We start from the raw sequence: 23,467 nt of genomic DNA, 5'->3' as shown, positions 1-23,467 counted from the left end.
TGAAACATTCTTCATTCTGACACTGTAGCATAAAAGCTAATCAAGTGCATCAGTTGTCTTCTGTATAAAAACTTCTCTAAAAAAATCTCATGATATATTATATAAAAGCCCATGATATATCTTCTCTCCTGAGGAACTGAATTTTTATTTCATGTAGGGGATTTGTAAAGTGATACAGATTTAGAGTCAGTATAATTCTGCCAAAACTGAAAGGTAATATAAATCAGCAATAAAAGATATATTTGATCATATTTCTTAACTTAGAAATATTTTATATCAAATATAGATAAGAACATATTTTATATCTTTAAAGATACACATGGAATTATAAAATATGTGGTACAAGCATGAACCAGTTGTAGATCACAGATGGCTCATTTATCCACTTCTGGTTTTTATGAGAATAAGAGGAAATAATTCATCAGATCTGGTCCCAGAAAATACACAAAGATAATCTACAAAAGCATTATTGTTTCCCATTATTCCCTTACTAAGCATCTTAGGCCTCAGATAAGTGACTACAAAAGAAGGCCTGTTACTTTGTTGAAAGAGTAAGAGTGAAGCTAGAGGTAAAGATGCATGGAGGTTCAGGTCTTATTACTCAGGACCTGAGGATAGAAAGATTTTGAGTTAGAATCCAGTCTGAGCTATACAGTGAGACTTGTCAATAAATTAATCAATGAGGAGATTACCAAAGTAGTAATAATACAGTGTTGGTCTTTGATACTCTTAACACTTTTCTTATGTTTATGTGAAGGTGAAATTTTCTTCGGGACTTTGATTTATGAGCACAAATCAAACTCTGCTATGACATATTGCTTACTCTGATATGATGTGCCACTAAAAATAAGGTCAGAGCAACAGAAGACCTGCCACTCAAGTATACTGAGCGTTAGACACTCTATTTCAGACAAGTACCCATCACTGACAATCCACTTACAAAGTTTAGGTCATACTGACATAGTTATGGGATAGAGTGACACAAAGAGCTAATGAAGCCATTGTCAGAAATAAAATCCACATCATGCTTTCTCTATGTACATTTTGTATACTTTGGTCTCTTCTATCAAATACAATCAAGTTAACACTTATGTTTTGATAAATGACTTTAAGACAGATCCATGAAGCAGATTTGGCAACATACATCATACCTTTCTATTTTTCCAAACATCAACTTTTATAAGGTCATCCTTACATAAATTTTGAGGAGCTCTATTCTTGCAGTGACCCATACTCCCCAGAGTGGCCTCACAGCAGATGGTGAGCATCTGGGCTCACACATCTCAGGGTGTAACCTGGTCATTAATAACATCAAATTCAGGCACAGTGAGAATATTTCAATGAATTTCATCAGTCCCTGAGTCACATTAGGAGGCCATAGTATTTTCAAGTTGTGATGGCTTATGTGACAGAAAAAGTTACCAAGAATTTCTCCAGCTGAAATTAAACTGGAAGTGAATTTTCTAATTATGTGTAGTGGAGCAGTTTATAAAGTCTGTGCTAAAGTAATACTACAATTATGGTGATATTCTGTTACAAAGGGAATTAGAAAATGGCATCAAAATATAAATTGTAGGATGAGACATCAAATACATAATATCATATTTAATGTAGAGTGATGACATAGCTTCATAAAATTTCAGATAGTTTTAAGCAAAACCAAAGAAATAACAGTTCCCAGCAGGGATCTTGGAACTATGTCAAATCTCCCAGACAGAGTAACTCTTCCCTTGGCCCTTGTGGTGGGACTTCAAGATATAGAAAAATGGAGTTGGGCAGAATACAGGGAATCTTATGAAAGAAGGGGGAGCAGAAAGACCTGGAGGGGACAGGAGCTCCACAAGGAAAGCAACAGAACCAAAAAATCTGGGCACAGGGGTCTTTTCTGAGACTGATACTCCAAACAAGGACCATGCATGGAGATAACCTAGAAGGCCTGCAAAGATGTAGTCCATGGCAGCTCAGTGTCCAAGAGGGTTCCCCAGTACTATGAACAGGAACTGTCTCTGACATGAATTCATGGGCTGGCTCTTTGATCACCTCCACCTGAGGGGAGAGCAGCCTTACCAGGCCACAGAGGAAGACAATGCAGCAGTCCTGATGAGACCTGATAGGCTAGAGTCAAATGGAAGGGGAGGAAGACCTATCGTTATACTCGGATGGGGCACAGGAGAAGAAGAGAGAGGGTGGGATTGGGAGGAGATGAAGGAGGGGGCTACAGCTGGGATACAAAGTGACTAAACTGTAATTAATGAAAATAAAATTAAAATTAAAAAAGGCAACAATATTAAAAAAAGAAAAATTGAGTTTTATGAAAATACAAGATGCTGAATTCAGAGCCACAGCACCAGTAAAAAAATAAAAACAGGCATGGTGGTGTATTCTTATAATCCTAGTGGTGGGGAAAGACAGTTCTCAGACTAGCTAAGAAAGGCGCTTAGCAGATTATGAGATCTAGGTCCAGGTGAAATACCCATCTCAAAACCAATACAGATGGTGCTTCCTGAGAAGTGCAAGGCTATTATATAGCTTCTTCCAAGTCATACCCACATAAATTATCACACACACACACACACACACACACACACACACACACGCGCGCACACACACACACATACTTGGTATCTGAAAGAATATCTGTCACTTGGGACTCGAAGCAGAGTGCTACATAAGTCCTAGAGTCCACATATCCCTTGAAACCATTCATGGATTATTGTGCATATGTTTCTTACCTTCACAGGACACAGACCCCACATATTAATAAAACATTTGACATCTTTAGGCAGGCAGCTCTTTGAATTAGATGACCAGGACTTAGTTAGTTTATGGTTCTTTGCTGATAACCCCAATACGTTTAGTTAACTCATGGAGCTTTCATTTCCACACTGTGTTCTGGGCACTAAGAAAACAGTATGTGCCAAACTGGTTAGACTGTTCTTGCCTCACAGCATGCCTTCAGGTACTGATGACCGTGATTATGACAATGGGAGAAGATGGAAGAAGAAGAGAAGCCAGAGACACACAGTGATGGAAATGCAGATTAGTTTCCTAGCCATTCACAGAACTCTTCCAATACAGGGACGAGTGAGAACAATTATTTAATACCTTATATTCCCAACTCATTAATGTAGAAATATTTTAACTAGACTTTCATCTTCCCAACCTCCATATATCTATCTGTATCTGTATATCTATCTCTCCATAGGTAAATAGATGATGGTAGATAGAAGATAGATAGAAAAACAGACAATAATTATAGACAAAAAATATGCAGTTAAAATTCTAAATTTACATAGGTCATAAGTACCTGATCCCAGGTAACGAAGCAGAAAAAAATTGGAGCTTGTATGGCTCTCTGCCTCCCCAGAAAAATTCAGTGCAGCAGATGCCACATTCAAGCCTCTATTTTATCCAGAGAAAAGAAAACCTGCCTAGTTGCATATGTAAGGGTGAAGGCTGTTCTGTGTGTGTGCTTTTCTTTCTCCAAATTAATAAACCAGAATGGGATTAAATGTGAATTCTCCCACAAATGTTGTATCACAGTGAGTTGGCCTCTAGACACAGGTTCATAATAACAAGGCCAGAGGGTCAGACCAGTGAAAGGTTATTGTGCCAAAGAACAAAAAAAGAACAAGGGACCTTGTGCTCATTAATTTTCTGTTACATATGAGAAATAATGGACCTCTTCATTCCTAACATACCATATCTATCGCTGTCCGCATTTCATTTAGTGCTCAAAATTGCTTCAAGATTAAAAATGAAAATAGTCTGTATTTCCATTCAATGATCTGCTTTAAATCTATAAAACCTTCACAGAAATAATCTACAACTCTGTCAAAATGCCAGCACTGAGGCTAGGGAAACAGCTCAGCCTACACAGTGCTTGCTTTGAAGGTCCAAAGACAGGAGATTGATCCCTGACACCACACTAAAATAAATACATAAAAACTGACAGGCCACCATGCTGGCCCACTTTTAATCCAAGTCTGGGGAGGCAGAGAACTGGTTGTTGAGTTCTAGGTCAGTTAGAGACACTGTCTTAAATAATTAAACAAACAAATAAATACAACAAAGACATGGAAGATGAGACCTGTGGAAGAACACATGGACTCGTCTTTTGGCTTCCACATTCATGCACGAGCGCGCGTGCACACACACACACACAACTGCAGCCACATACTCTTACCACCATCACAACCAGCACACTGTTCCCAGCTCTAGTCAGCATCCATGTTCTTTCCCCAGTATTCCATTGGATACCACAAGAAAACACATACCGATGGTCCCAAAGCATCTTGTCCTAAACAGCAAAGCAGCCTTGATTGTAATCACAGTAAATATTAGTGATTCCGGAAGGAAGTGGGCAAGGCTTGTTGTATAGCTTGTGAAGCCTGGCGGCACCAAATTTGGATGGCTTTTGTTTGTTTTTGTTTTGTTCATTTGGTTGGTTTTACTTTTTGCAGTAGAACAAAACCATTACTTGAGAAGTAGTAAAATTGTACTTGGGAGAAATAAGCGTGAAATGTTTTCATCTATTTGTATCCTGGTGATTACTGCGCTCCTTTTCTCAGAGCATATGGTTTTCTTGTTTTTGAAGAAAATTTCAAATTTGTTCTATTCAAGGAGGAAGATCACTGCAAGGAAAGATAGTCTTTTAATCTCATTGCCAATTCTGTAGCCTCTAGTTACTTAAATAAAACCAGGGGAGGCCAAAACAGGAAAGACACTACTGGGAAAGCAAATTGTTGAAATATTTGGAAACCTAAAATGACACCTGACACTACACGCCTAACATGTGGTATTCTCAATCACCCCACCCATTTTTTCTTTCCTAATGCTTTTGGAATGTTGAGTTATTGGCTGGAAAATCTTCTCAAACCACCTTTCCTCAAGTGTTCTACTGTAATCAACCGTGTCTGCATAAAATTTCTATTTCTTTCTTTTTCTTCATAAATAAACTTTTTCCAAGTTAATTTTTTTCTCTGTCTCTGTCTCTGTCCCTCTCTCTCCTTCCTTCTCTATCTCTCCCTCTCTCCTGCTAGTAAACTTAGTTAACTATTATCGGTGTGCCCCCTTGGCACATAAAGTGATTTATAGAAAACAAAGCAACGATGGCTGATTATAAAGGAAAGCTTCAAGTTCATGTCTCTGACTCATTCACATCTGTCAGCACTTCAGACTTCACTGCCATGGAGAACCATGCAGCACTTCCCTTTGCATGTCCATTCACCATCCAGACACAGCTTCATCTTTCCCCATAGAATTTCCTTCCCCGTCAGTCATTCAGCTGCATGAATGAAGCCACAGGCTAGCCAGTGGCCCAGCTAGAAACTGGAACATCCTTCTCTATTCTTTCAAACAATCATGAAACTGTTTCAACTCCCGAATCCTAATTGCTAATGAATTCTTACAGCTCTCACTCCTCTGTCTCAGCCCTAGCCTATTTCTTTAGGAAGCAACCATTTATTTGCAGATTCTTATACCGGATTCTTAACTGGATAGGTTTTATTCTCCATCTTTCTCTTTACTGTACAGATGGCAGCCAATATTTTTTTCTGAGCATGGAGCATGCTAGGTCCCTTCTTAAAGTCCTAGCTTCAATGAATTTATATGCTCTGAATTTCTATATATATGACTCTTGTATTACAACAAATCCAAACAGAATGGACTTCCTTCAGTTCTTCGAACATACTGAGTTCATTTCTCAACCCTCGCAGTCTCTATGCTTACTTTCACACTGTGATTGCCAGCATAAGTGGGTCCTGATTCTAATGTGCAGAGCATTCTCAGATTTTACTAAGATCCATCCTTGTTGCTCTTATCAATCTTCTATGCCCATCTAAGATGTGACTGTACACCGCATTGCTGCCTCACTCACTCTATTGCCTGCTCAACAAGCCTGGACCGTCACTGACAGCAGGCTCCAAGCCTGCATATTTTTATGAACTCATTTATTGAACGCACTGTGAGAGGGTGTTCCCAAACATCCTCAGCACGACTTTAAGAACTGTTCTGTTTTTAATTCTGTTTAGTAGAAAGGAAACACGGAAAGAAGTTAGCAACCTTCTCAATATCACACGCCTGCTTAGTTGAGCTGAGATTTTAACATAGACAGTTGGCTCCAGTAATGAAATCCTTTCCAGTGTGTTAAGTTGCCAGTAGTGATTACTGATCACATTCATGGAGCCTAGCTCAGTGTCAGAGGTTTGATAAGTGGTCAGGATAAACTTTTTGTATTATTGTTATTATTATTTTGTATTAAAACATAAAAATGATACTGGTTGCCATCAAGTATTACAGCTCCAATAGCCCAAGCAGGGTCGATGGTATTGTGAAAGAATGGCTGTTTTAGAAGAAAGATGGGAGGAGCAGGTTGGGAACTCTGGGGAAGAGAAATGCTGGCCAGCTTCTGTGCATCAAGGAGACTATGGCAGTATATGTGCCACAGAGAGCTAAAGAGCTAAAGACACGAACTGCTTTTGCAGTAGAAAGTAGGTGAAAATAGATGGCTTAAATATTTACAGTATTTAACCTGTCAGCAGACCATCTTTGAAAAAAAGTGTCCATCTAAAGGTGAACTAGGGAGTGACAGCTGCAATGCAGTAGCAGTGCCTGGGGTAATTGGGACAAAGTGAACTATGTTTGCACCTCTCATAGAACCAAAGGCAGGGCATATTATACACAGGAGTGCCAGGTCACCCACGCAGAACATTAATCTGCCATCGTTTAGCAACTTCTGCGGCATGAAAGAAATGTTTCAGTAAACATGAACTTCTAGTGTGGTCAAAACCATGTCTTCTAGGGTAAGATGATCAACCCTCACTTAGAAAGACAAATGGAATGAACATTGGAAGAAGGAGGAAATAAGAAACAAGACAGAAGCCTACCACAGAAGGCCTCTGAAAGACTCTACTCATTAGGGTATTAAAGCAGATACTGAGACTCATAACCAAACTTTGAGCAGAGTGTAGGGAGTCATATGAAAGAACAGGGAGTAAGTAAGACCTGGAGAGGACAGGAGCTTCACAAGGACCAAATATAACTGGGCACAGGGCTCTTTTCTGAGACTGATTCTCCAACCAAGGACCATTCATGGATTTAACCTAGAACCCCGGCTCAGATGTAGCCCATGGCATCTCAGTATCCAAGTGGGTTCCTTTAAGAGCAACGGGACTGTCTCTGACATGAACTCATGGGCTGGCTCTTTGATCACCTCCCCCTGAGGGAAGAGCAGCCTTGCCAGGCCACAGAGGAGGACATTGCAGCCAGTTCTGATGAGACCTCACAAGCTAGGGTCAGATGGGAGGAGGACTTCCTCTATCAGGGGACTTAGAGAGGGGCATGGGAGGAGATGAGGGAGGAAGGGTGGGATTGGGAGGAGATGAGGGAGGGGGCTACAGCTGGGATGCAAAGCAAATAAATGTAATTAATGTAAAAATTTTAATTAAAAAACATGCCTTGCAGCTATCTCAGATGAACACAGATTGTCCAGAATCTAGAGGGAAAGACCTTCTCTTACAGTAAATCACTCAGGCACACAGAGGGCAAGAATCATCCACAACACCAGGGACCACGGGCCAAATTGGGAGTGTGTAATGGGCACTTGAAGAATTCATTGTTTTAGTAAATTAGAAGCCAGTTATTTTCAGAGATAAAGTTTAATGCAACAGCTAGTAGTAATACTCCTCCCTTATAATAATGCTTTTAATTAACTGTGACCTTTGTAATGCTTCTTTTTCAGAGTGTCCAGTAAATTATTGCAGAAATGGTGGCATTTGTGTGGTAGAAAATATTGGCCCCATGTGTAGGTAAGAACAATAACTAGGTTTTTAACATGTAAGTCAGCTTGCATACTTATCTGTCTTGAGATTTGAGATAACAGAACATAAATCAATGTATGATTAGCCATATAAAAATAGTGGATTTGAAACTAACATACAACTTTCTGCATCTGTAAGATTAAAAAGTGAATATATTTCAAGGAATATTGGATGTTTGAAGCAATTTCCCTATTTTGGACATTTTCTAGCATGTGGGATGCAGCATTTCAAAAATACATATTACCTGTATTTGATGTTTATGTTTTTCCAAAAAAAAAAAATTGTTGGTGTTTCTGAGTCTCCCTCCATAGCCCAAACTGATTTTGAACTTGTCATACTCCTGCCTTTGCCTTCCCAGGACTAGGTTTATTGGTTTGAGCCACAAGATTTGGCTACAAAAAAGTTTTTCTGATACAGTTCTCTGATTTTATATGTAGTTAGTGTCTTCAATTCCACTATCTCTTTTTTATTTCAAATCCCATATTTGTCTCTCATAATAATAAAGGATAAAATTAATTCATGAATAATGTTATATTCTGGCTTGTCAACGGATGTTTGTGAGAAGAATAAAGATAGAGATAGGAAATACATTTGCATACTCAGCACAAAAATAAACAAAAATAGGCCTCATAAGTTCTTTTGAGAATTACTCATGCTGCATATCAAATGTTCTTGATTTTTTTTCTCAGCCTGTGGGGAATTGTGCAAAAAGTTTCATAGACTCCAAAGGAAATGATGCATATTGCATTACATTTGTGTTCATGACTTTTTAATCTAGCAGGGCACTGGATATATTACTTTGCTTAATGCAAAACCTATGAAGGCTGATATTCAAATTATAATGAAACACAAATATCTAAAAAACACTCACCAGTAGCTATTTAAATTATTGAATCCTTTTGAGTCGACACTCATATTTTAGACTAGGTAGTTTGTTTCTGGAGGAGATTATGGAGCCCTGCCCTTCACTTTAGACTCTTGGCTACCGAGGGATTCTAGGCACAGAGCGGTCAGAGTGTCTAGTGGTTTAGCTATTAGTGTTCCCACCAAGCGGGTAGTTTCAAACCCTGGTAACACAGACTATCAAGTTACCCAGCAATCAAGCTCACTGAGTCTCTAAACAGCAACAGTAAAAGCCATGAATGTAGGAAGGATGTTTGTGAGTTTGTTTGTGTTGGGGGGTAACAAAACGGGAAGGAAAGTAGTGGAGTCATTATAAGGATGTTCACTATACACATGAATCTGTCAAAGAATAACTCAATATAAGCTTAAACAAAACAATAAGAGTCTCGGGCAATGAGACAGCTTAGGGAGTAAAGTCCAGGACTAACTAAGAGCCTGAGTGTGATCAGAGAGCGCTATGTGAAATTCCCGAACAGTCCGTACAATAGTTATATTGAATTAGAAAATGAAAGAACCTGAGTTTGAACCTGAATCCTGGGACACACATCGTGAAAAGAGAACTGAAGTAGTGCTATGACCTCCTCGGCTGCAGTCACCTGTGGGAGCCCATACAGAGGCCCCTGCACACTCTCTCTCTATCTACACATATAAAAACATAAAAACAAAGTTCATTAAAATAAAAGTAATATTAAACTACTTTGTGCTTTATGGAAATATGACTTTAACATTGATGAAACTGAATTTCAAGTAAGTTTCTTAAAGCGTTTTGTCTCTTAAATCAATTATATAACTGATTTCACATCTCAGGACTGTATTTTTTCTCATATTATTTCAGCATGGAAATTTGCCATAAGCTGTTATTTGAGTCAGAGAAGCGATGCATACTGCTAATTGCTAAACACTCCCCCAAAGAAACTGAGAAGGCTTCCATGTGATGTTCATTGAACATCAGCTAAGTAGATGAGGCTGTTTAATGTCAACTGTTTACAATAAGGCCATTTGCAGTGCTGTCCTCCTCAACCTCGTTGAGCTGGAAAGCTCCCTGGCTTTAGATAGTCTCAGCTGAGCAAGCAAAAAGCATTGCATTCTTGGCAGCCTCCTCAAGTACTTAAATAAACTTTAGCAATTGGAATCCAGATTGAGAGGCACTAAATTTATTTCTCTCAAATGCAAAGCTCAAAGGTGGGGGAACAATACGTGATGGAAAACAGAGAGACAGATGGGATTTCAGGAAGGAAATTGGTGGAGCAAAGTGTAAGTATATTGCCAAGGAGGTCCAAAACGTATGTTAATACATTGTGAATCAAATATTATTTTCAAAGAAAATGACTTTAAAAACAGTGATTATTAGCAAATTGCTTAGAATTACTATTATCTACTTTTTAATAACATTTTTATTTTTGACATTATAATTATATATTATAAGAAGTGGGCTCTACATGCTTTGATCATGTGTCGTAAATAAATAGATTGTGCCTAATCTAGTGAAAGAAAAGTTTTGAATAGCAAGTCATTTAAGTACAATAAGGCTATTAGTCCATCTCAGAGAGGGGCCATGAGGAAGGGAGCAGGTGGAACATAGATGGACAAAGAAAAGAGCTAGGAGTCAGCATCTAATGAAATTGCTAAGCAAACACTGATCAGAAAGAACACATAGAAATCTATCGGCAATTACTGTAAGTATAAATAGTACCGTCAACTAAAACAGACTGTGTCAAAGTAGGGAAGGATATATACATATGTAATATTATCTAATTTATATTTTATATGAGAAATATACCAAAAAGAAAACTTAAAAACCAGGAAAAATAATTGTGTAAATAGAAATAAAACAATTAGAGTAACTATATAGATTATATATTATATAATATTATTATATAATAAAAATATAAATATAATATAAATAATAAAATATAAATATAAATAATAAAATTATATAATATTATCAATATTATATATAATATAATATATAAAACTAAATATATATATATATAATTCTGAAACAGACAAAAGCTTTTATGTACCAAGTACTATAGTAACCAAATAAAGAAGGCAAAAATTTCAAATACCCAAAATGTTTAATTAAAAAACCCTCAAAGAAAAATAAACAAAAACTGTACACACACAGCAAATCCAGTCATATAATTTTACTTTTCATTGATTTTTTTTTGTAACAACAAAGATTCAATGATAGTAGTAATCACTTACTTGACTAAATAGGAAACTTTACTAAAATGCTAGAAGTTATTGCTTGGCCTATTGATGTCTGTTTTTTTTTTTAATAAAATGAAATGTCATTAATGGAAAAATAGGCTTCCGGCATTTTAAGTCCCATTCCTAGATAATCCTACATTAAAATCTCTCTTTATCTTTCAATTTACACAGCAAAACAGGAGCTGAAGAGATAGGTCAGCAGGTAAAGAGTTCTGTGAACTCTGAGGACCTGAGTGTAGTCACAGGAAGGAGAGATAATCCACATCATAGGATGTCATCTGAACTCCATGTGCACTCTGTACTCTCAACACACACGCAATAACTAGATTTTCTAAAAATAAAAGACAACACAGATGATAACTGCTTTATCATCTTTAAAATTTGGCAGTGTTTGAGGGTAGATCACATTTTCTCATTGATAATAAAGATCATAATTTTCAATATCTTTTCATTATCAGTACATAACACATACCTGATGTGGCAACAACTATTTCAATAATGTGATAACCAAAGAATAGATGAAACAATGAGTGAATGAATGAATTGTATGTATGCAATTGAGCTATCTGCTATTTCAGAGAAAATATCATTATGTTAAAGCTTATTCTAAAATGTATTGAGATACAAATTCATTATGTCATCATAAACCCAATTAGCAGTCATAAATGAATTACTGGGGAATTTGTAAGTCTGTAGGAAGAGCATACTGAAAAGCACATGACGTGTTTCTTATATAATCAGAAATTAGTACTTTGTTACAATGACAGAAGAGGGTGCTCTTAAACTAAGAATACGGCTCTGTATCAGCTGCCTTACCCTCACCTCAATTAGAAGACAAAATTCATTTCCACAAAGACACTGTTTAAATAACTCAGTTATGGACACCTTCCCTTACCTTGTCTTATTTTAGTGTGGTGTGTGTGTGTGTCTCTGAAAGAGAGAAAGAGAGAGAGAGATAATATAAGAACAAACAACTAATCCAAAGAGAATGAGTAGTTTTTAAACATTTGGGATTACTTAAACTTATCACTTAAACCACAACACTTTAACTAAGATATCTAAATTGTATAAAAATAGACAACACAGGGCAGAATTCTCAAAAGAGGAATATCGAATGGCAGAGAAACATTTAAAGAAATGCTCAAGATCCTTAGTGATCAGAGAAATGCAAATCAAAATGACTCCTGAGATTCCATCTTACACTCATCAGAATGGCTAGATCTGAAAACTCAAGCGACAACACATGCTGTAGAAAATGTGGAGAAAGGGGAGCCCTCCTCCATTGCTGGTGGGAGTGCAAACTTGTCCAACAATGTTGGAAATCAATCTGGTGCTTTCTCAGACAACTGGGAATAGTTCTACTTCAAGACCTAGCTGTACCACTCCTGGGCATATATCCAAAAGATGCTTCAACATACAAGAACATTTGCTCAACTCTGTTCAAAGCAGCTTTATTTGTACTAGCTAGAATCTGGAGACAACCTAGATGTCCCTTAACCACAGAATTTGAAGTCCACTGTTTTCCATGATAACTACAATTAATATTTTTAAAATGCTACATGTTCATTTACATAATAATAAAACAATTCTATTCCTAGAATTTTTCTATTGGTAAACTCTAAAATGTCATTGCCCACTGGACTGTTCATTGCAGCCTTTTCATAACTTAAATATATTGAAAATAACATAAATGACTAAAATAACATAAATGCCTGCCTAGAGCAAAGCCATAACATACATATCCACTAGTGAACAATGGGGCTGAGGAGTTGCTGAAGATTGATTGGGCTAGGGGTAGCGAAGATATCGCCCAAGGCAATCTAAAAAGAAACAAAACAAGCAAACAAACCCTAATCATCAACAAGAATTATTATAGAGTTGTTTTTCCTTTTGTCAACTAATAAAAAATATATGATCTAAAGAATGTATTTTTGGGAATAGTTACATATAAGTAGCACTTAAGAGTTTTGATATGCCTGTGGAGTTATGATATGAGCTTAACATAAGCCTGTAGGATAGCTGAAAGTATATCTAATTTGGGAGTTAAAAAATTGAGAGAGTGACAGCATTAGAGAAATGTCTCAGCTGTTAAGCATGCTTGGTGCCCTTCTATGGACCTAAGTTGAATTCCCAGGATCCACACATAAAGTATACAGACATGCATACAGATAAAAGTACTCATATATGTATAAAATAAAATAAAATATTTAAAAAATTATATGGTGCACTTAGTAATTTTCCCTGAGACAAAACTAGAAGCATCAGTGTCAAGCCTAGGTCTTTGAGATATAATCTATGCTTGTAGGATTTTTAACTGTGTGAATGGTTCCTTGCCTTTTTGAAGTTTGACTTTGTGGCCCCTGATTCTAGAACAGCAAGGTCCTGTGAGTGTAAATTTTCATCCAATTTCTAATGTATGATGAGATTTATTTGCTTCCAATTATTTGCTGCTGTTGAACAAAAAGTGCGCCTTCATTCCTCTAGGCTGGCATGCCACTTTATTAGTTAAGAACATTGTGAAAATTGTTGTATCTCCATGGTGGCTGTGCAATCAGCTTGTGAATGGTGTGTCTGCTATTGTGTTAATTATCTCCATAGTAACACACTATATTTCTTTACAAGGTACCATACAGAACAAATCAACAAAATGTAAGACCATTTTCTGACATTCAGTGTTCAAGTGCTTAAAGAATAAATATATAACCATAGCTACAAGAAAGCATTGCACATGAAAACCATTGTACTCTCCATAGGTCAATTTGAAGAAGCCAACATTTAGACATTAAATATGCTTGGAGGCCATATAGCTGATTTTTTTTTTCAAATCCAATAAGTGAAAGAGATGGCCTTATAGAGAAATAAAAATTACTAACATTAGCCCAAAATAGGAATAGAAGTTTGTTATATGTATTTATACAGTACAATTTAAATCAAATATCTTTCTCAATTTACATATATGTTTATCTCAACAACTTAGAAAACATCATGACTATCATCAAAAATATATTGTTGAAAACACTAACGGAGGAAATGACATCCTCATAAATGTGATAGACATATTAGGTAACATAGATGTTAAACAGCTGAATTTAGTCGTTCTACAATGTATACATAAAAACATCATGTTCTATACAATAAATGTATGCAAGTTTATCTTTCAACCTAAAGACCAATATTTTTAACAAAAACATTTTCTGCAAAACCATAATAAAAGAATATCTGTCAGGCATTTAGAGTATCATATTTACTCAAAAAGTTTTACCCAAGGGGGAAAGCAAGTAAGACACAGGTACTAAACATATTAAAAAACAAAACAAAACAAAACACAAATACTTTCCAGATATTGATAGCCTAGAAAGAATTAGAAAAGAGTTTGGCATGGTAGCCAAACACAAGATAAATATACAAGAGTAAACTGATTCTCAAAAATAATAGTAATAGTGAAACTATTGAACAAAAAACTGTAGAAGAGTCTATTCAGAAACAAAAGCAATACCAAAATATACATTATGTTCAAGGATGATAAATTACAGCAAAATTAACATCACAGACAAAGCTGAAAAGCACAAACAAAGGGAGTTTCGAAGATTACTTCAAAAATAGAGGGAGCTAAAGAAAGTCATCTGGCTAATCAAATCCAATTAACATTCTGTGTCTGTACTCATTTCTTAAAAGAAGATGTAAATGATCACCTGGAAACTTAAGCATGAAATGTAAAGCCACACTTAAGAGTTAGTAAAGCTGCCAATGAGGTCAGGACATTGACATAAATACTATAAATCTGAAAAAGCATAAACAAATAATGATTGGAACAAAATAATCTACACATAGGTAATGTAATTACATGAAACTAACAAAAATTAAAAGTTCAAGTTAATGAAAATAAATAGGTTGAGCTTTCCATTAAGTACTATTAAGACAAATGTTTAGACAATGATAAATTATTTTATAAATTCATATGAAGAATTGCTTATAATTATTTCTGACATCAGGATCAGAATTCTTTCAAGTTTTTAAAGATATTAAGAGGAAAACAAAAATTTTTAGATAAATAATGAAAGATTTTGTAAAATGTTAAGTATGTCTGTTTCAAAATCAGATGTAAAAGCAATAAGCAACTATGAGAATCTGTTCTTAAAATTGCTCCTGAACAAAATTAAAACTGCAATATAGTAAAAGATACTAGGAACAGAATTTAAAAATAAAAATTACCAGCCAAGAAAAATGTTTTATATAAAAAGCTTTAGTCTATATACTACATTCTCAGAGCAACCAAATGATATTAATACCCAGACAATGATGACTCAAAAAGAAAATAATATATAAATTGCTAATATGTGTCTGAAAGCAGTTTAACCTGTAATAAAGGGATAGTAAAGGACACTGCTCAATTGCTACTTTTATGAGCTATTGAAGTATGTACATAAAAACTACTGTGGTGATGGTCACCATTAATCAGATTATATCCACACTAGCCTTTGAATATACAGCTTGTGGGCATGTAATTTTTCAATATTCTTCAGAAACTTAATACACAGGAAGAAGGAAAACAATTTTTTTTAAAAACAAAGTGCTAACATCAATTTGAAAATTCGAAGTATATACTAACTCAAGAAATTCAATCCTTGAAATTAAAGCTAACATATTATTTATATATATATATATATATATATATATATATATATATATAAACACCTGTTTGTATATCCTCAGTAAGGACAAGTGTGTTAATTGTTCCTGTTAAGTCATAGGGGCCCGATGAAAACAGATTTAAGTGTTCAAGATAGTATATTGAAATACAGCATAACATTTTAAATAGAAAATACAAATATTGACATAGAAAAATTTCAATATTATTAGATACTTATTAAAGTCCTATTTCTTGGAGCAGAAAGTATAGAACTGTGTACAGGGCTATGACACACTGAAGTGTAATAAACGGTTGGTGATCTCTAGAGACTTGCCTTAGGGAGGAAGAGAGAGTCCACCATTTTTAATTTCTGAAATTTTCTTTTAACAGGTTCCAGTTTTGTCACTGGAAGTCACAAAAGTGACTTTTCAAGCCAGATTTTCAAAACTGCTTACAACACAACACACACACACACACACACAGCAATTATATATAGCAATTATATGTAATATAATTATAAAATAATTATATAAAACACACACACACAATGGCAGAATCAACTGGCTGCTTTTAATTTGGTCCTCTCAGATGGACATGTTTTTCCCTCAGTGTTCTCCCTCTGGTCAGCGAGCAATACACACTTTTTACCCAGGACTGGACTGCCAATCAAGGCCTGTTAGGAATGTTGTTGATGTTAAAGCAAGAATGTTCTCAGCAAGCTCCCCTGGCTTCCTCCCTGTCTCAGTGCAGAGCTGGGGTCTGATTTTATCATTTGTAGCAACAACCATGAACATAAGAACACAGTTAATACCTCATTTTCTTTCTCTGTGTCTTTCTCAAGCCCCACTGTGTGCTTGTAGACTTAGCCTCTGCTCCTAACTTGCATTCAGGTTCTGCATGCTGCCTCGGTGATTGTTTTGGCAGTTGGGTGTTGCCCTTCCTCCTACATGACCCATTGCCTTTCAGGGAACACATTCTTTGAAGGACATGGCCCAGATTCCACTTACTAGTCATGGCTGACAGGGATTTGTGATCTACATGTTTTCCAAGGTCTCTGCTATGATCTGACTGTTAAGTAGTATTTCTGTCTTCTGAGAAGAAAAGAGATGGGTTATTTCTGGGGCAGTATCTACTGCCAAATGACTCTCTTTAAAGGACAAGAGCAAGCAATAGCTGTTCATGGCATAAAAATCAGAGTTCACACAGCTCCTTTCTCTATCTTCAGACAGCTGTGTAGGAAATGCCTCATCATAAGCAACACAGATCTTGTCAGTTTTGTGAGAATGAGCACAAGAAAACATTAATGGGTGTATTTGATTGATAATGACATCTTTTCTTTCGGTGCCGTGAAGTGCATGAGCTCACCTCTGTATGTATGCTTGCATACGTGCGTGCTTGTCTGTGCCCCGTAATTCCAGTGTGTGGGACTGGGGAGAAAGCCCAGTGGAGACACTTAGAGACCTGATTGTCTAGGAGTCTAAGTCGTTCCTCTGTTTGAATTCAGAATTTCCTAAACCAGGCTCCCTGGTGGCGTGGGATGGCAGGCCGTTCTGCTCTCTCCTGATCCTACGCAGCTTTTCTTCCTGCTCAGCCAGCATGAGTTCAGCTATGCCACAGTGGCATCCTTTGTGCTGTTGCTAGGTGGCTGAGCTTAGCCTTAGAGAACAGAAACCTAGCAAATGAGGTAAACCAGTGAAATGTTGACAGACTTAAGTAATTCATGCATTTTAATTTTGAAACTCCTCTGGGACTCTTCTTAGCCCCTGAGAGCCCTGGTCTCTGTTTGCCATTGTACTAAATCTGTTGTCTGTCTGCAACTCTGAGATGGAGGGCGTTCTCTGTGTATTCTTCAAGCAAAGATTTATTTTTCTGCTTTTCACCAGGAGAAATGAAAGAGGTAGTAAGACTGGTGTACATCACAGAGTTTAAGGCAATATAATGACTGTGATCAATATTCAAACTTTAATCTATGTTTATATGAACATGTACCTTGGTATTAAGCTCCAAAACACATATCTTGAATTTATTATCTGGAACCAGAAAGTCAAAACACACAGTTGGTCGCTACCGAGCAAAGACTTTTGCTTTGATGTCACCACTGTCCTGCAGTTTTGAGAACTGGCATGACATGTTTTCTGATTGAACATGGAGAAATCTAACTTCACAGTCACAACAACCTCCTCATAAACCTTATTTTCATTTGGTAGATGAGAGTTGAAAGACGCTTTCCTTGCTCTAGTGTCAGTGTGAGAATTTGTTTACCTTGAATAAAGACTCAAAATATGGTTTTATGTACGTTGTGCCTTTCCATTTTCTGGAATTTAAAATGATACTTTATGAACTTTTTCCAAGCCAGGCATGATAGTGCATAACTATAATCCCAATACTCAGAGAGGTAGAAGCAGGTGGATCTCTGTGAGTTTGAGGCCAGCCTGGTCTACAAAACAAGTCCAGGACAGCCAAGGCTACACAGAGAAACACTGTCAAAAGAGAGAGACAGAGACAGAGAGACAGGGACACACACAGATAGAAACAGAAAAAGAGAGAGAGAACTTTTTCCACAGCCATGTAAATGGAAATAATGGTCTTTTGCTACTGTTTATATATCTCACTGTGCTGAAGGGACATAAGTTATAGATATAAAAAGGGATGTGTTGATGAATGGGAGGAATGTATTATTTTGGAATGAATTATTTTTGTTGTTCATAGTTCACTGAAATAAATCACCCTAGCACACACAGACTCATACAGAGAAAGAGAGAGAGAAAGGAGAAATAAATACTTATTCTGTTCTATGTATGAAAATATCAGTCTTTCACTGACACTATGTAGGAAGCACAGTGTAATACAGGGATGGAAGAATGCACTAGGAGTTAGAACCTGCTTCGGCAGAATTTGAGAATCATATTACAAGGGCAAGCAGGAATCAAAGGATAAGGATTCAACTAAAAGAGCTCAAATGACAAATTTTTTAGGAGCCACCATGTTAATCATTCAAAGCTAAAGGAGAACAGGGACGCTATGGCGTCCAGAGGCTGATGGCTGTAGAAACTGAAATGAAAAGGCTGAGGGAGGAGCTTGGCTATGCAGTCCTGGGGGGCTGTGATGGGGAACCGAAGTTCTGGAGAGGATTATGGAAGAAGCAGCAAGGTGATTCCAAGGTTAAGTAATAGATAATAACTAAACTTTCATTCAAACACAGTGGGGCTAGTAAAAAAAAAATGTAGAGATGAAAGCAATTTCTAAAGAATTTCCTCTGAATTCATTGTAAACATATAACCTCAAAATAAATATATATAGAAAAATTGATTGAGTTACAAGAAAAATAAATTGCCAAGATTAAGATAATAGGATCTAACATGGGATATACACATATGTATTGAACATCAGATCTTACTGTACGGATTTCTCAGTAAATTTGAAAATTTTTAAAGGTGTTGTGATGCATGCCGAGAATCCTAGTAGTTTGATGATAGCTGCAGCAGGACTGAAACTTTGAAACTAGCCTGAGCTACATGATGCACCATCTCAAATAAATGCTGAAAGAATGAAATAACAAAATTAAAAATTATCTAAAACATCTTAAAGACATGTTATAACTGAAATTGGATTACATCACTTCCTCCATTCCCTTTCTTCCCATGAGTACCTCCCAAGTACCCATTCTCCAAACTCCCCACTGCTACTCTCAAAATGCTAGACTTTTTAATTATTACTGTTACACACACATATGCTCATGTGCACATATGTGTATGCACAAATAATGACAGGAAAAACAAGTCAATCACCTTGAATGGATTAAATTGCTAACCACATGTTCTATCATGACCATCATCAATGACCATCAAAACCTGATAACTTTTTCTTCTTTATCATTCAATGTGATTTATATAATTGTGGAAAATCTACACATTTACATCACAAAATTTCAAAACAAACTTCCATGTTGTGAGTGTCTAAACATGTTTTACCTGTTCTCTTTAGTGAATTAAGTCTTATTTTATATCAAGCATTTCAGGAACAGAAAGGAAGGAGACCAACCCATGCATTTTTGTTAGGCAGGCTAGACTTGGACATAAGCTATGAATAAGGAACAAAAACAGTCTAGCCTAGTGCTTCTTAAAGATCTTAAGTACACAAATCCAAAGGAAGTGTTACAGAACACAGTTGTCACTGGTTACCTGGTGAAATGGCTGAGTAGAAGGAGGTTTGCCTTGTGTTAATGACAATCCTGGATACATGCTTACCTGATCCAGAATTCTAGCCAAACTGGGGGTCTCCATCTCATTACGAAATTCTGGTTTAGACTGCTAATGCTCTCCTCACTTTCCAAAACAAGCATAATAGCAAACATAACTTAACAGGCATGTGTCAAGTCACCTGGGGCTGACTCTGAGTACTGCTGTGCAGTTCTGGAAGAAGCTGCAGTGCCCAAAACAGGTTTGAGGTCACTTTCTGCTGAAGGAGTCATGGAATTCCATGACAGACACAAGAATTCCAGAGAGAAGCCAAAACCTGAGTCCTGATTAGTCAACAAAGGGAATACCAAGGGTTCATAAGGTGTAAGGTCACATGCTGAAAGCCACTTGATTTTTTCTTATTGGTTTCTCTTCACGGATTATGACATTATGTTGTCAGTTAAAGGCAGAGGACAAAGTAAATGGGGATGAAGGTGAAGTGTTTAGAGACTGGAAACAGGAAGGAAAGTTCCAGGCAGTGTTAGCAGTGCAGTGACAAAGAGAGGGCACTAAGGTAGTAGCAGAAGACCACCTTTGAAAATAAAATTGTGGTACATCTGCACAACGGAATATTACTCAGCAATAAAAAACAAGGAAATCATGAAATTTGCAGGTGAATGGTGGGAACTGGAAAGGATCATCCTGAGTGAGCTGTCCCAGAAGCAGAAAGACACACACAGTATATACTCACTCACATAGACTTATAGGATAAACCTACTAAAATCTGTGCATCTAAAGAAACTAATCAAGAGGGAGGACTCTAACTAAAACGCTCAATCCCCATCCCGAAAGGCAAAGAGGATGGACATCAGAAGAAGAAAAAAACAGGAAACAACCTAGGAACCTGCTACAGAGGGCCTCTGAAAGGCTCTGCCCTGCAAACTATCAATGTAGATGCTGAGACTTATGGCCAACTGTTGGGCAGAGTGCATGGAATCTTTTGAAAGAAGTGGGAAATAGTAAGATCTGGAGAGAACAGGAGCTCCACAAGGAGAGCAACAGAATCAGAAAATTTGAATACAGGGGTCTTCCCAGAAACTCATACTCCAACCAAGTACCATGCATGGAGATAACCTAGAACCCCTGCACAGATGTAGCCCATGGCAATTTAGTGTCCAAGTGGGTTCCCTAGTAATGGGAAGAGGGACTGCCTCTGACATAAATGGATTGTCCTGCTCTTTGATCATCTCCCCCTGAGGGGGGAGCGGCCTTACCAGGCCACAGAACAAGACAATGCAGCCATTCCTGGTGAGATCTGATAGACTAAGATCAGAAGGAAGGAGAGGAGAACCTCACCTATCAGTGGACTTGGGGAGGGGCATGCGTGAAGAAGGGGGAAGGAAGGTGGGATTAGGAGGGGAGGAGGGAGGGGTTTATGGGGACTACAAAGTGAATAAAGTGTAATTAATAAAAGTTTAAAAAAGAAAACTTTAGACACTAATAATTAACTGAACATTAAGAGAGACAAGAGACAAAAATTAGAAGTCCAAGGAGTGTAAGCCATTTTACACTGAAAAGGTTTGTGTAGGCACTTCACTGTGGAGACAGACTGCTGATTTCAAGAGAGACCTGGTATCTGATTGACCTCCCCAGCAAGCAGTCTTTCACCAAAGCAAGGATTTGTTCCCAATTATATGGTGCACTTCTTAGCCTTTGCTTTCGGAATCCAATGAGGTCACCACCCACAGATTGTCTGTAGAAGCTATTTGGCAAGAGGCCTAGTGGAGAAAGCGCAGACTCAAACCTTTAGAGTCATGTCAGCAAACAATTCGGCTTCCTTTTTGTCATGCGGGTGACCAGAGGAATAGCAAAGATTTTTTTGTGACTTTTGTTCTTTTTTTTTTTTCTTTTCTTTCCTTCTTCTTTTGATCTGAAGCCTCATGCATGTTTAACTTTCAAACTGCTTCATTTGGCTGAGGGAGGAGAAGGAACAAAAACAAAAACAACCACAACCACAACCAAAAACAAAAACAAAAAACAGAGCTCCATAGTGCATACAAAGTAAATTAATTAATTAATTAAAATAAAAATGAAAGTAAAAACTGTTACAAAGCTCAGATATAAAAGCACATAAGGAAGTAAGGAATAAGCAGTATGTTTCTCCTTTTAAAAGTTATACACTGAAGAAAATCAGTCTTGATACTATGACTTTATCTCACAAGTTATGGTGTCACAACTGTAGGTACATGAAAGAAAGTTGTGTCTACATTTGTCCCTGATGCTTACAAGATGAAGCATCTATCCCTGATTGCTCCTGAAGAGAAAGTGCCTCAGAGGCAGTGAATAAGTTCAATAAGTGCCTCTAGGGCCCAGTCAGATAATGTCTCAGACAGCACCCCTGAAGAAGACTTACCCTCAGAGGCAAAGGGTATTCAGACCGCAGCATACACTGTTGGAAATAAATGAATCGCAACCGAGTTCATGTCAGGGACTGTCTCTTCTCCTCTTACTAGGGAACTCACATAGAGACTGAGGTGTTTATGGGCTACATCTGAGCAAGGGTCTAAGTCCTCTCTACGTATGGCCTTTGGTTGATACATCAGTCTCTGCAGTCCCCCCTAGGCCCTGCTTTTTATTCTCCCTGGTGGGGCGACCCAGCCAGCACACTGCGGAAGAAGACCCAGACAGTCCTGATGGGACCTGATAGTCCACGGTCAGACCCTAGGGGAGAAGGACTTCCCCTATCCATGGACTAAGGAAGAGGGATAGGAAAGAAAGAGGAATAGACCGTGGGACCTGGAGGAGATGAGGAAGGGGCCTACAACTGGGATATGAAGTGAATAAATTGTAAGCAATAATAATAGTTTAAAATAAAACACACTTTACAGAAGGGAATTTTTGAGCGATGGGACTTAACAAAACAAAGCATAATCTGCTTGTTGAAAGTCGTTTTCTTAGTGATGCAATATTAACATTTAAGGCCCACTGTAAGGATGGAGCGGGCCCTCCCAGGTCCCCAGGCTCTTCCTGGCGTTTCTGGGGCACTCAGTGCGTTAAGGGCCTGCAGTGAAAGGATGAAATTGTGCGTCTGCTGAGGGTACGTAGTGGTGTAGGACGCGCACGGAGCACGCAGGGGCCTTCAATAAAAAAGGAAATAGTTTGTAAGAGTTCCTTATGTTTTGAAATGTCAAAACTGTTGGAGAGAAAAAATATTTAAACGCCAACCCTATGTCTGAGTACTAAAACTAGAAGAATTATTTCTTGGATTTAAAAAAAAAAAGATAAAGGAATCGCACTAATTCTTCACAGTTAGAGTTTTCCCTATTTGTTGTTGTGAGGGGAGTCCTGTGAATCTCACCAGTTCAGTCCTGCAGTGCTTGGAGCCCATAACAGACACCACCAGTCACTTCTTCGTTAGCATGAGATGAAATAAAACTATTTCATGGAGAGTAGGCAAGAATAAAACAATGTTAATGTACAGCAGTTGGATGTTAACTTTTTGTTTCTAACCACGTTTTTAATATATAAGTCCCTGGACAAAAGCTAGACACCTTTTCCTTTCCTTTCATTTTATTTATTTGAGTGATTTATAACTGAACAGGACAAGTTAGTATGGTCTCATTATCTAAACCTAGAGTGAATGTTGCTCTACTCTATTTAAACTGTGTGATTTAATATATATATATATATATATATATATATATATATATATCTTTGTTCGT

General features: G+C 37.2%; 1 protein-coding gene across 1 annotated transcript in view; it reads left to right on the top strand.

Annotated features, from left to right (window-relative positions):
- Malrd1 (MAM and LDL receptor class A domain containing 1) overlaps window positions 1-23,467 on the top strand; it is a 744,773-nt gene that overhangs the window by 630,294 nt on the left and 91,012 nt on the right. The window contains exon 36 of the mRNA XM_060372547.1: window positions 7,742-7,808. Within this exon, the coding sequence (XP_060228530.1) occupies window positions 7,742-7,808 (67 nt within the window). The remainder of the gene's footprint in view (window positions 1-7,741; window positions 7,809-23,467) is intronic.

Source organism: Meriones unguiculatus, chromosome 19 (assembly GCF_030254825.1).
Source record: "Meriones unguiculatus strain TT.TT164.6M chromosome 19, Bangor_MerUng_6.1, whole genome shotgun sequence".
Classification (NCBI taxonomy): domain Eukaryota; kingdom Metazoa; phylum Chordata; class Mammalia; order Rodentia; family Muridae; genus Meriones; species Meriones unguiculatus.
The sequence above is the reverse complement of the archived record's forward strand: the minus strand, read 5'-3'. Positions and strand labels throughout refer to the sequence as shown.